This window comes from Dendrobates tinctorius, unplaced genomic scaffold (assembly GCF_039654945.1).
Source record: "Dendrobates tinctorius isolate UK_male_01 unplaced genomic scaffold, ASM3965494v1 ptg000139l, whole genome shotgun sequence".
In the NCBI taxonomy this organism is placed as follows: domain Eukaryota; kingdom Metazoa; phylum Chordata; class Amphibia; order Anura; family Dendrobatidae; genus Dendrobates; species Dendrobates tinctorius.
This window is the reverse complement of record NW_027361807.1, coordinates 6519080-6534247: the sequence shown is the minus strand read 5'-3', so window position 1 is coordinate 6534247 and position 15168 is coordinate 6519080. Positions and strand designations below refer to the sequence as shown.

General features: G+C 38.2%; 1 protein-coding gene across 3 annotated transcripts in view; it reads right to left on the bottom strand.

Annotated features, from left to right (window-relative positions):
* The window catches only part of UNC5A (unc-5 netrin receptor A), a 614615-nt gene that overhangs the window by 206943 nt on the left and 392504 nt on the right, over positions 1–15168 (bottom strand). For all 3 annotated transcript variants that reach the window (XM_073544983.1, XM_073544984.1, XM_073544985.1), the window contains exon 3: positions 9565–9708. In XM_073544983.1, the coding sequence (XP_073401084.1) occupies positions 9565–9708 (144 nt within the window). The remainder of the gene's footprint in view (positions 1–9564; positions 9709–15168) is intronic.

Sequence of the window (15168 nt, the reverse complement as noted above, 5' to 3'; positions counted from 1 at the left end):
ATGTACTTTCTTGCCACTATAGCATTGATGTCAAAATCATAATATTCTATTTGCACAGAAAAACCATATTAACCAAACTTTAGTGTGCATCAGTGTGGTCTAAATAAATCAATGTGGCTGGTCTAAACAGGCCAGTAACTGAGTGCTGATTGGCTTACATTTTGCTTATTGGCCTTTTTTATTTTAACAGATGCAATTGAACTGTCTAAATGCAACTTTATGGTGCAAAATTAGACACCAAGATTAGCAGGGTTGGAATTCTGGAATTCCTTGCAGAAATAGGAAGACCCTGTGTGTCCTGATCGAGTTACTGTATAATAGGGAAAAATTGTGGTTATCATCCACTCTGCTATCCAAATAAAGGTCCAGTCATGTAGATGATGAAGTAATGGTGTTTTATTCTCTCAATGAAGTCTACAGGACCAATTTTAAAAACTAGACCCCTCAAGGAATTTATCTAGATGTGTGGTGAGCACCAGGAACCTCCAGGGGCTTTACAGAATTTTGTAATGTTGGACCTTGAAAATTAAAACACACAATTTTCCCACAAAAATGTCATTTTAGCCCCAAATTGTTTTATTTTCATAAGGGTAGCAAGAAAAAGAGCCCAGAACAGCAGAACCCCCCATATATTACCCCATTTTACATGAATTCATCCAGTGGTGCACTGAGAATACTGACACTACAGCTGTTTCATACAATTTTATACCGTTGAGAGGTGAAGAAAAAAATAATTACATTTTACCACTAAAATGTTATTTTAATCCCAGATTTTAAATTTTTACATGGGAAAATAGGTAAATTGGAAATTGCTAAGTGAGCTCTACTCGAATGTAACATGGAATCAAAATGGTCACTAAACCCATAGATGAATTCCCACAGGGGTGTCATTTCCAAAATGGGGTCACTTCAGGGGGAATTCTGCTGTTCTGACACTCAAAGCCTGGGAGTGAAAAATTCTCACTGTGATCTGCTGTGAAGACACTGAGCTTGAACTGCAACACTGGCATTTTCCCATGGTCCAGAGGTGACTGCACTTCAGGCCAGGTGGGAGTGAAGCCTCATTGACATCACCGCTAGTCACTGAAACTGCGCTCCCAGCATCTCATTCACCAGTGCTGGGTTGGTCGCCTCTTGGCACCAACCAGGTTGAAAACTGTTTATCCCCCAGACATGGATTATGGCGTGGGACAGAATGCCGGACAGGTATGGTATATTGCTGTTTTTTATTTTACTTTTATTACAGGAGATCTAGGCTTTTGGTGGAATTAGGCGGTCATAAGTATGGTTTAATTGAGATTATTAAAGGAGTCTGTGTCTTTCTTTCAATTACAGGACTTTTTTCTGGGTGTCTGTGTCATACAATGTGACTATGGGATTAGTAATGGGGGCATCTTATTGATGCCTCTTGATTACTAACCTCGGGGCTTGATGTCACAATACAAAGGTGACATCAACCCCCTCAACTGTTATCCCACTTGCCACCGCTACAGGGCATGTAGAAAGAGCGAGGCTAAGTACCAGAATTGGCAAATCTTAGAGATGCGCCTTTTCTGGGGCGACTGAGAGCTGATGTTTTTAGCCGAGGGGAGGCAGTATCCATGGCCCCTTCCTAGGCTATTAATATCAGCCCACAGATGTCTGCATAGCCTTTGCTGGTTATTAATTCTAGAATTATAGGTTACCCCACATCATTTTTTGGAGGGGCCCCCATTTTAGTAGCCAGCAAAGGCTAAGTATACATTTGTGAGCCGATATTAATAGCCTGGGAAGTTTCATAGATATTAACTTATTCCCAGGCTATAAATATCAGTCCCCAGCCATCGGCTTTCGCTCTGCTGGTTACGAAAATTGCGCGGGAGCCTACGACTTTTTTTTCCGAAAAATAATCTTTTATTAATTAAATACATGTACAGTAATTTGCACACACACTGTACTAATTATATTTGTCACTGACATCTATATATCTACCAATTCTATTTGTATTTACTGTATGTAATTCATCTCTTCAATCTTGATACGCCTTTTCTGGGTGGCTGCTGGCTGCTGTTTTTAGGCTGGGGGGCCGATATCCCATGACCCCTTACCAGCCTGAGAATACCAGCCCCCAGCTGTCTCCTTTAGCAAAACTGGTTGTCAAAAATGGGGGGACCCGACGTTGTTTTTAAAAATTATTTATATAAATAATTTTAAAAAAATCCTCATGGGGACAACAAATTTCCATTTTTTTTCATAAATAAAAGCAAGTCCTATCGAAGAAATTTTACAAATATCATGAACTCACATATAATATGTCACAAAAAAGAGTCTCAGAATCAGTGGGATTCATTGATGCACTCCAGAATTATAATCACATAAAGTGACACTGATCAGAATTGTAAAATTTGGTTTGGTCATTAATGTCAAAATTGGCTCGGTCACTAAGGGGTTAAGTAAAGTTCTGATAAATAAAGCAGTAAAACATTGAGAAAACCTTTTTTGGCCTTAGTTTAATATCTCATATGACTTGAACTAAAGACCAAGACACTAAGTAACCACCCTTCAATGAGGTAGTTGTATTCTTAATAACACCATATACCGGTAATTCAAAAAAGTAAAGAATTTAAAAACAAGTTGATTAAGTTTAAAGAAAGATATTTGATTGAAGAAAGGAGGCCCTCCAGGCAGGAAACTGTTAAAGGCAGGGTCATTCAATCGTTTCTTCAATATACTGAGTTTGGATGGGTTGTTTATTTGTTCTTTATGGTTAAGACACTTATGCTTCTAATGTTAGTCCTTATTGCAGCGGCTGCTTAGGATAGTTCCCTGTGGGTTAAGTAGAAATCTTTCCACTAGAAATGCTCTTTTGATGAATGTGATGCCACTTTCTGCAGAACTTCTGTATGCATTTTCACATCAGAGAAACTTTGTAGCATGAGATTGTTAATAAGTGTGTCATCAATCATCAGCAAAACAAATTAGCCGGCTCGTCTTTTAGAGCCCGACACTCAAGAAAAACACATAGCTGCATGCGAACTGTTGCTGCTTTACATTGTGCCTACCGTCACGCAGTCACATTACTTATGATCTGGTTCATAGGCAATGGGGACAAGGATTCATTTGCAAAAGAATAAACATCAGAAAATATAGGTCCCTGAGTTCCTCTTTTTTGTTAAATTGTAAACTACTTAATGAACAACAATTGTGGTACTAAATGACCAGCCACTTCTGAGGATACTATTCACGTAGTAGTCATTTTCCATTATTGGACTTTCTTTTTCTCTTCTTTTTCTTCTAGGAACTATATCTTTTTCTATCCCCTCAGTGACCAAGACAATTTTGACGTTAATGTCTAGGCCAAATTTTTGAAATCTGACCAAAGTCACTTTATGTGGTAGTAAGTCTGGAATGAAGATTCTGAGAATGTTTTCTCGTGATATATTGTACTTCATAACACTTTTTCGATATGACTTGCATTTATTTGTGAAAATATCAGAAATTTGGTGAAAATTTAAAAAATGCTGCAATTTTCAAACTTTAAATTCTTATACCGTTAAATCAGAAATGTATATCACACAAAATAGTTAATAAATAACAGTACCACATGTCAACTTTACATCTGCATCATTTTTTAAACATATTCTTTTTAGTTAGGATGTTAGGCTAGGTTCAGATTTGCGGATGTCAGAGCTGCGGAGGGCTGCGTAGTTCCCCCGTGAAGCTCCACCCACTGACACACCTCCTCCGGTCAGCTCCGCCTACGTCTGCATGCAGCCTGCGTACCTATCTTTAATATTGGGTACACAGGCCATATTGACGCTGCCGCGACATGCGGCGAACGCAACATGTTGCATTTGTTTTATTTTTTATGGGAAGAGTTGCAGACTTTTCTGGTTCCATTTTGGGGTACATAATATTTTTTGATAGCTTTTTATTCAGATTTTTCAGACACAGAAGGAACAAAACCAAGCAATTCAGTTATTGTTTTTATTTTTATTTTTTTGCGCCATTCACCGTGCGTTAAAAGTGATAAGAGCGATTTGTTCTTTGGGTTGGTACAATTGCACAGATATCAGATTCATAGTTTTTTTTATCCTTTGCTCTTTTTACAGACTAAAACATTATTTTACAAAAATGAATTTGTTTTTGCATCATCTTATTATGAGAGCTGTAACTTTTTTTTACTTTTTTTTGCTGAATGAGCCATATTAAAGGTTCATTTTTTTGCGAGACGGTTTGGCGTTTTCATTTATACAATTTTTTTTTTACATATGTCTTTTTGATCACTTTTCATTCACTTTTTTGTAAGTTAGTATGATGAAAAGCGTCATTTTTGGCATGTTTTTCTTTTCCATGTTCTCCAAACGGAATAAATAGTGTTCCAGTTTTATAGAGTGGGTCGTTCCGGACACGGCAATACCAATTATGTGTAAATTTTTTTGTTTATTTTTTATTTTATCACAAACGCTGCGCTTTGAGTGGCAAAACGGATTTTAGCGATTTGTGTGCACTTTTTGTGTGTTTTTTACTTTTTCACATGTTTTATTTTCCTTTTTCACGTTTTTACTGTCTTACTGTGGATCCTGTATAATTTTTACTTCGACCAGTTGTCTCAAACACTGCTGTACTCATGTACAGCAGTGTATGAGACTGTCAGTGTCTCACTGACTGTGCCTGTGGGACTCAGCTTATTGCTGGATCTCACAGGCCACCATACCCTGGGGTCATCACAGGGTCATCACAGGATCTGGGTACCGTGGTAACCATATTCAACAACTTAAATACAGTTTTCGTGATTGACAGCAGTATTTAAGGGGTTAATCAGCACCGATCAGTTGAAAAACCGGCTGGGTCCGATACTGCAGTGTGTCAGCTGTCATGTACAGCTGACACCCTCGGGACTCACCACCGATCGACATCGCTATTACCTTATTCCTCCTAGCCATTTTAAAATGGCAATGAGGGAAGAATTACCCTTAAAAAATGCTGTTTTAATTTGAATCTGCGGTCGTTAAGGGGTTGATTTTTGGTCACGTAGCCATATGAGGTTTATTTTTTGTGGAGCAAGTTATAGTTTGGATTACATTATTCACTTTATCATATAATGTAATGAAAATTAAAATTAAATTCCAAGTGGGGCTAAATCATGAACTTTCCTCTGAATTCTTCATGTGTGCTTCTGTAGTCAAGTTAAGCTATCTGATTAAATATGTTCATGTGAGTACTTGTACATAAAGACAGCCAAGAAACAGTGTCTCAAGAGCCCCATACTCACAGCCTAGGTATGGAGTCAGAATAGGGGGCTCACATCACCTCTAAAGCGAGGTAATTGTGCATTATGGTGAGTTATAGGATGGAAAAGTGATCATATATTGTCTTGCCCGGGGGTTCTCTTCAGTTTGTGTGTGCTTCTGGTAAGATCTATTACTGAAACACAACCCAACCCCAAAGTTTTAACGGTGTTTTGGTCTTGCATTCAAAACAAAGTGGTACCAATGGTGTTTTGGTCTTGCATTCAAAACACAGTGGTACCACTATCGTAAAGATGAATATATTCCTCAGTACATAATATTATGGATGCTAAACATATTGTTTATAAATTACCTTTTGCAAAACATTTCTGCTAAGCATACAATTGATATATTCATTTGTAACTTAGTGCCAAAGCAAAAGTAAGCACGTTATTAAAGTTACCCTGCCATTCTGATAGTTGTTCCTTAATTTTATTTCCGTTTCCTGCAGCCCATAATACATTTTTAATGTATTTTTTGTTAGCAGTTAATGACATTAGTGAACATTAATTTGGTTTTAAGCGTTTTGATAATTGATGCTATAATAGTATGATAATTTGCACTTAAAGATTTTAATTGGATGGTTACATAAATCTCTGTCATCCAGATCCTAATATAGACCTAAGGAGGCTTTGAAAATGTTACCAGTCTACCACCACCATTTCCTTGTCCTCACTGATACGGTTTTTAAACTTTATTAAAACATCAAATCTACTTATATTTCATGAATTGTTCACTCATTCTTAGAAAGGCTTCTGGCCAGACAGTGTTTTGGGACCCGTCTATTTAGTATGCAGTCAGTTAGCTTTGCTAGATATATCCCTAAGCAAAGCATTTGCATTAGGTTTTGTTTGGTGATTTCATTTTGCTCCAGCGCCAGTAAAATATTCTGTTCAGATAATTCTGCTGTTTTGGAGATTTTCAAAGCTGCCTTCAAACTGTTGAAGTTTTTGGACTATTGTTGGAAACAGAAAGAAGAAATGTATTGATCCTTTGAGTCCTGTGTGGATAACCTGCCTGAAGACAGTGTTGAGAGTCTAGTGATTGAGATCACTCCTTCAAAACCTTTAGGCCACAATATAAACCAAAGTGCAAGATTAAAGGACACTTGAAGTAATACGCGTATGAACACAGGTGGAATAATCCTGACAGAGTCTGTATGACCAATAGTTCTGAGGTAAGAATCAGCCGCTTCCATGTAACAATATAAAGAAAATTGACTTATTACTTATATGTCTATTGGTCCTTCAAGTTGTACTACTGATATTAAACCAACTCTTCAATCTATACCATTTAAATAAGAAAGCTGGAATTGCCAACATAAATCTGATCTCAAAAACAAAGGTCAAAATGAGTCTGTATGCAGATACTGTCTGCAATAGTCGTGACACAACATGTTACTACATTATAATAATATATGTTTCAGATCACATATTAGACTTGGTTCTCACCACCCAGCTCACCCAAGTTGAAGTTGCCAACAAATACTCAGCTCTGATACAAAAAAACCCCACTCCTTCTTGGTGGAAAAACGAAAAAGTAGGGATTTTCAGATGTTTTTGGGTAAAAAAAAATTGGTTATCCCTACCTCTTCTTAGGATTACCTAATGTAGGGTCTTTGTTGTACTCAACTGGACTGTTTTGCCCTTGACAATCCCATCCCAGAGTCCAATATCAATACAAGGTCAAGGTCACACTAAACGTATGGAAAATCGGTATGAGTCTCACAGCCGAGAGTCACACAAGTGTTCTCAGTAGGGTCATCCGTGTGTAATGCGTTTGCAATGCGATGATACGATTTTCTCGCACCTATGTATCCGTATGACATGCGTATGGTTTTACATTTCTCACTGACTTTCCCCATTGATTTAAAAGGCTCAATAGTCTGAAATGAGGAAAATGTGTGCATATTTGTCGCAAGCCAGACGAATGGTCTCACACCCATAGGCTTGCATTAGGGATTCTCAGATGATATATGCGTTAAATCGCAGCCTGCTGCGATATTAAACGCACGTCAAATACACCTGAGAAAAAATACAGTGATGTGAGCTGCCCCATAGATTAACAGTGGTCCTAGTGCTATGCAATGTTTTCTCACATAGGATTCGTCCGTATTCTACGGTAGTGTGACCCCGACCGAACACTTGTGCGACTCTCAGCAGGGAGATTCGGACCGATTTTCCATATGTTTAGTGTGACACCAGTCTAAAGAACAGGGTGGAACTACCCCAATCTCATGGTCATAGTCAGTGGAAGGACAGATATACACACATGACTCACTCCAAAATAAATGGGACTTACTTTTTCACTTAAAAAATACCTGCGCAAAACATAAATGTCTGAAATATATGCCAGAAATATCTGAGATGGGAAAACTCCATTTATTGATAGGCATGTCTAGCGAAATTATCTGTCTATAAACTATTTGTAGAAATTAACTATAATGAGACTCTTGCCTTTAGAACAACACAAATAACATTTTGTTTCCTTTTGTTTCTTTTTTTAACACTTTGGTAATTTGATAAACTGCCATGGACATTAAAAATATAATATCTTGTCATAAGACTTAGATGATTTACAGTGGGTATGGAAAGTATTCAGACCCCTTTAAATTTTTAATTCTTTGTTTCATTGCAGCCATTTGGTAAATTCCAAAAAGTTCATTTTTTTCTCATTAATTTAAACTCAGCACCCCATCTTGACTGAAAAAAACAGAAATGTAGAAATGTTAACAAATTTAATAAAAAAGAAAAACTGAAATATCACATGGTCATAAGTATTCAGACCCTTTGCTCAATATTGAGTAAAAGCACCCGTTTGAGCTAGTACAGCCATGAGTCTTCTTGGGAATGATGCAACAAGTTTTTCACACCAGGATTTGGGGATCCTCTGCCATTCTTCCTTGCAGATCCCCTCCAGTACTGTCAGGTTGGATGGTGCGGTGAATGTTGGTGGACAGCCATCTTCAGGTCTCTCCAGAGATGCTCAATAGGGTTTAGGTCAAGGCTCTGGCTGGGCCAGTCAAGAATGGTCACAGAGTTGTTCTGAAGCCACTCCTTTGTTAGTTTAGCTGCATGCTTATGGTCATTGTCTTGTTGGAAGGTGAAACTTCTGCCAAGTCTGAGGTCCAGAGCACTCTGGAAGAGGTTTTCATTCAGGATATCTCTGTATTTGGCCGTATTCATGTTTCCTTCAATTGCAACCAGTCATCCTGTCCCTGCATCTGAAAAACACCCCCATAGCATGATGATGCTGCCACCACCATGTTTCACTGTTGGGATTGTATTGGGCAGGTCACCATGTCTCACTGTTGGGATTGTATTGGGCAGGTGATGAGCAGTGCCTCATTTTCTCCACACATACCACTTAGAATTATCATCAAAAAGTTCTATCTTCATCTTATCAGACCAGAGAATCTTATTTCTCATAGTCTTGGAGTCCTTCATGTCTTTTTAGTAACTCTATGCAGGCTTTCATATGTTTTGCATCGAGTAGAGGCTTCTGTCAGGCCACTCTGCCATAAAGGCCCAACCGGTGGAGGGCTGCAGTGATAGTTGGCTTTGTGGAACTTTCTCCCATCTCTCTACTGCATCTGTGGAGCTCAGCCACATTGACCTTGGGGTTCTTCTTTACCTCTCTCACCAAGGATCTTCTCCCACGATTGCTCAGTTTGGCTGGACAGCCAGGTCTAGGAAGACTTCTTGTGGTTCCAAACTTCTTCCATTTAAGGATTATGGAGGCCACTGTGCTCTTAGGAACCTTGAGTACTGCAGAAATTCTGTTGTAACCTTGACCAGATCTGTGCCTTGCCACAATTCTCTGAGCTCCTTGGACAGTTCCTTTGACCTCATGATTCTCATTTGGTCTGACATGCACTGTGAGCTGTGAGGTCTTATATAGACAGGTGTGTGCCTTTACAAATCAAGTCCTATCAGTTTAATTAAACACAGTTGGACTCCAAAGAAGGAGTAGAACCAGGAAGATCACATGGAAATAGACAGCATGTGACTTAAATATGAGTGTCTGAGCAAAAGGTCTGAATACTTATGACCATGTGATATTTCAGTTTTTCTTTTTTTAATAATTTAGCAAAAATTTCTACATTTCTGTTTTTTGGTCAAGATGGGGTGTAGAGAGTACATTAATGAGAAAAAAAAATAACTTTTTTCAATTTACCAAATGGCTGCAATGAAACAAAGAGTGAAAAATTTAAAGGAGTCTGAATACTTTCCGTACCCACTGTACAATTCATTACATATTAGTCATTATTTAGTGTGCAGCCTAAAATACTTACATGCAATTCGAATAAATGCCTTCTGACTTTTGGAGGTTCCAGAGGAGCTCCAAGCTACACAATGACACCAATATTCTTCCAGACCAAAAATCTTCTCCACTTGCTGCCTAGAGATGTCAATCCTTACTTCCATTACAGGAAGACCTAAATAATAGAGATAAAAAGATGATCAGTGGTCATTTACAATAAATAAATGCATACATTGTATCATAAATCTTATCCTTTACACAGCTGTGTAACGCTGTAACTTGTTTTTATGGCCAACATATCCCAAGATGTACGATGGGAGATGATAAGCAAACATAAAAATGTCTTTGAACTAACTTTTGGCCAACCATCACCCACATTCTTCCAAGGTTAACAAATCATAAGTTAAGCCTTCTGCTATCCCTCACCCATACATTCACAAGTTTAAAAGTAATATGTATTCATTTTTCTTGAATGGCACAAGATTGTTCTGAATTGGTGTCATGACAAATTATATAACGTAGCAAAATATATCATTTTTACTGATAATAATATTATTTTGACACTGCATACAAAGAAGTCATCAAAACTTGATGAAGATAAAAAAGGACGCTTCCTTAAGAAAATGGATTAAAAATGGAATAAAATGGAAAATGGAATAATTTTCTTTTTACAGGGAACTTGTCATGTTGGATAATGCTCTTAAGCTGCACAGATAGAGTTAATCTGTAGGTTAATACCGTTAGAAAGGAGCTTGGCCACCATGCTGAATGTGCAGCTCCTGTGAGAAAATTAACTTTATTCCTTCTGGAAGTCACCTACTTTCAGTCATAGGCCACGTTCACACGTTCAGTATTTGGTCAGTATTTTACCTTAGAATTTGTAAGCCAAACCCAGGAGTGGGACAATCAGAGGAAAAGAAACATGTCACCACTTCTGTATTTATCACCCACTCCTGATTTAGGCTTAGGCTAAGTTAAAATATTGACGAAATATTGAACGTGGCCATATAGGCAGGATGGTGCGGCTATTGGCACTGTTCGCGGCATTGTGAGTGGCTGTAAACACACCCTGACTCAGTGATAGCAGCCACATCGGTACGCCTGTAAGGCCATGGTCACATGTGGTCACGCAGCCATCGATTCTCCCATGAAAACTTTGTCTGTCTGATCTGAGTGTCCAATTTTATCACATGAGAGAATAGCAGCACAGCTGTGGAGGGGGTGGAGAAAGTAATTTCTCCATCTCTTCTATTGTCTGTGTTCATCCATGGTAATCGGACTGCACTCAGATGACACCGATGACACCTAGTGCAGTCCAATGGCTCACACGCATGTGTAGATTTGTATGGGTGCGTGTGAGCCGAGTCTAAGACAGTTTTTTATATAAAAAAAGTTCCAACCCCTTTAATCTTTATTTATGTAAACCCATAAAACCACTTTTTAAGAGCAAAGTATTTAGTGTCCTGAAAAAATAATGTAGACATGGTGTCCTATCTGCAAATCACCAGGAAATCTCTAATGGTCCCATGGAAGAGACTTTTCTTAATGAAATCACTTAAAGTTAACTACCTGACAATTTATTATTTTTTAGTTACATACATTTGAAGCCCAGGCTGAGAAGTTGAAGAATAAGTAGCTGGTACATAGATTTAGTCTAAAATATATGCCACGTATTTCTATAGACACAACTGAAACTCCAGATCTGCTGCCTGGATTCACAGGTGAGCTGTGCTTTTGTATAAGGAGTTAGATTTAAACCAACTTATTTTTTGCTGAAAAGGAGACACGAAAATAAAGAGATGAGGATTGGAGTATGAAGAGCATAAATAAAATAAATCTCATGAATTTAAAGTGTGCTGTGGTAGAATATAAGCTACAAATTCTTAGTAATTGAATAAATGTGCTTTGATCTTTTATTGCGTTGTAGAAGCGGGTATTCGGCACAGTGTGCCGCTATTGTATCTGCTGCGGTGCATCTTCTGAACTCTCCTCAAGGAAGAGTAAGCATAGTTCAATGCGGTATTTGCAAATTTAAATATAAAGGATTTGATATTTTTGGCCGAAAATTCACAGAAAAATGACTATAAATATAATATGTTAAGTTAGTGGATGTCATCTCATGTGTCAGAAAGTATATCAGGTTACTGGTCTTCATATACATAAATGTTTCCACCCTTAACTTTTCATGAATTTTGCTAAGAGCACATTTATATTATGGTAATGCTGCGTGCTGAGTATTTTGTCAGAAGGTTACATTTTAATATGTGAACACAGTATTCAAAGGTACCTCATGCTGTATCCATTCACTTTATTGACAAAATCTGATTGGTCCTCCCGACCAGTGTCAATTTTTTATTGGTGACAGATGGCTAATAATTAGGGAGGAGTAACCGTGCTTGGTGATACATTGATATCACTCTGGGTGCTCAGGTGTGCTCGGCACTCCACGAGCATTAACTGGTGCTCGGATTTGAAGCTTGAATCCCCACAAGCCAATAAACATACAGGGATTGTCTGCCAGTCACTGGAATGCCGTAGCCATCTTGGTAGTGGCATTACTGTGATTGGCTGGCCGCATTACCTCATCAAAGATAATAAAAGGACAGGAGCCAATACACTCGGCACACTGACACCATTGCACAGCTCAGGGACAGTTCTTATTGGAGAGAGAGATTGCTTGTCCAGGCCTGTGTGTATACAGCTTAATGAATAAGAGTCCTGAAGTGTTGATACTGGTACTGATGCTGAAGCATCATACTATCATACTAACAGTCCTCCTAAGGACTAATCCTGTGTTTTGCTGTTTATATCAGATACCTTCTGCAGTTAGCCTAGGGACAGTTGTAGGAGCAGGGAGAGTGGCAGAATACAGCCTCTAGGCAAAGCTTATTGCTTTGCAGTCTGTTGCTAAATATATAGCTGATGCATGTGGCCACAATCTATTTGGGGGGGGTGAAAAATTGACTATATTGATGTTCATACAGCTTAACGTGCTTAGAGTTACATTACGGTGGTATTTAAAACAAAAAAAAAAAGTTCAAGAATTCACTGACAAAATATTTAAAATTATCCCTTGATAAGGAGATTCACTGATTTGGGATAAAACTAAACTTTATTCAATCCAATTAAAACTAAACCCACAGTACAGCCTCTGAAGGTTAGTCAGAGGTTGACTAATAGAAAACATAAACCCAACGTCTCAGTACTGTATATAGGGTGAGGTGACAATACACAATCACTCTCAAAGCCTCTCGTCGCTACGCGTTTCGTCATCCTAACCATAGACGACTCATCAGGAGACCTTATTAAATATTAGCCTATATTTCAAAGAGACTGAACAAAAAACCCCTAAAAACATATATCCTGTTAGCTGAAAACAGCCAGCAGGCTATATATGGGCTGACCCCAGATTTAGAGCTTCAATGGCGGTAAGTCAGCAATGAGTAATGTGTAACGATGCAGTATAATAATTGTTTTTCCTATAGGGACTTACCTTATTTAGTATAGCAGCTGTGAGTTATTAATGCAGACCGACTGTCCTTTGCTAAACTCCCTTTTCAGACAGCCCACTATATGTCATTCAAGAAAAAAATATTTATAATAATAGTTACACTGATCTCTTAGACATAATAAATGCAGATATCCCTAGCCTTTATCATGAGATTGCACTCATTCCCTGACCAACCCCAGCATGGCTATTAAATGGAAGCTGCTATTGACATTCATATATCACGCCATCCTCAGATTTAAATCATTATGTCAATTTGTTTAAGAGACCATTCATGGTTCAAAACTATTCACATCTCCGGTCATACAGATATTCTGTTTGTATGTACCGTTGCCCAGCTCTAGCTGACATTGATTACTGATATCCTAAAGTGACTGTTTAGTGTATAACATTTCCCTAAGGAACACGCTCCCCATGCATCATTATCAAAGGTTAGTGGCACCGACAGGATGCCGGAGATTTAAAAACATAGCCATGTCCCTTAGTGATGTCACACCCAGATACAGATGCGATAGGTTCCACCTGGATCAATCATTTCATGGAGCCAGGTCCACACTGCTGTGATGTCATAACACCTAATGGAAAACAACATTCTCCACACAGGCGTGCACCATGCAGTTTCCAAACAGATGTAAATTACCTAAAAGAGGAGCACTCCAGTAGCACAGTGTACTCGGTCCATTTCAGACAGTATTAATAAATCACAATAGAGCGGTAACTGCTACATATAGGTACAACAACACACCAACACCCATGGATACCACAGGTAGGGGAGTAACTTGTACCCATTTTGTCCTGACTGAAAAGCGACCTTAGCAGAGAAAAATTGAGAGATGCACAAATATGTTTACACAGAAGCAGAATTGCATTAAATGGACAATTAACCCAAAGAATTTATTATGTCCAAAAATTGAATGAATTACTCCATCTTCCCAATTGATCCCTAAATACAATGGAATCAATAACTAATGACAATATTGTCCAAATACTGATCTAAACCCTGATTTTCAAATAATTGGAACAAATTAAATCACATCATTAAGATCCAGTGGTTTCACGATTTTTAAAAGGAAAATCCACTTGGCCTCTTTGAGCAAAACTCTGCTGCCAAAATCCCCCTTTCTTGGGGAAGGACGGACAACCTCCATTCCCTTAAATCTCAAACAGTCGGCATCACCTCCAAGTTATAACCAGACATCTCTCGCTACTGGCTTACCTTCCTTTCTACTAACATCTCCAACGTGTTCCAAAATCCATCTCTGAAATTGGCGGGAGGTCTTTCCCACATATTTTAATGGACATGTACATGTGATGAGATATATAAGACCTTGTGTCTTGCAATTGACGAAGTCTTTACAAGTAAATTTAGAACCAGTCGAGATACTTAAAAATTTTGGTCCAGAATTAATGTAAAATGTCTTACAAGTCCCACAACTAAAGGTTCCTTTTGGTATCGATCTATTCAGCCATGTTGTTTTTGGTATTGCAGGTTTAAAATGGCTGTGTACCAATCGATCTTTTAGATTCCTTCCTTGTCGATATGTGATAGATGGACCCTCTGTGACCAAGTCTCAAATATCCAGATCGAATTTCAGTATTCGCCAATACAGATTAAGAAGATATTTACTTCTCTCCATTTATTGTCATAGGTCCCTATCATCCTAATTTGTTATTTCTCCTCACTCTTCGCCTTCGGAATCAAAAGTTCACATCTTAATATGGCTGAGGCATGTTGAAATGCATCATTCAATACATCCCATGGATAACCCCATCTTTGGAATCTGTTCTTCAATTCTCTGTATTGTGTCTTAGAGTCACAAAATGAGGAACAGTTCCTTCTCACTCTCAGGTACTATCCTTTGGGGATACCTTTCTTTAAAGAAGTAGGGTGTTGGCTGCTCCAATCTAGCGAGCTGTTCATTGCTGTCTTTTTTCCTAAATATGGATGTAGACAAGGTACCATTTTCTTGCTTTAAAATATTAAGATCCAGGAATGCTATCTTCACATCCTCAATCTCAGAGGTGACTCTAAGACCCAGTATATTATCATTCAGCTTCATGACAAACTCTCCAAAAGACTCCCTTATTCCCGTCCAAAAAATAAAAACAATCATTGATGTAACTCAG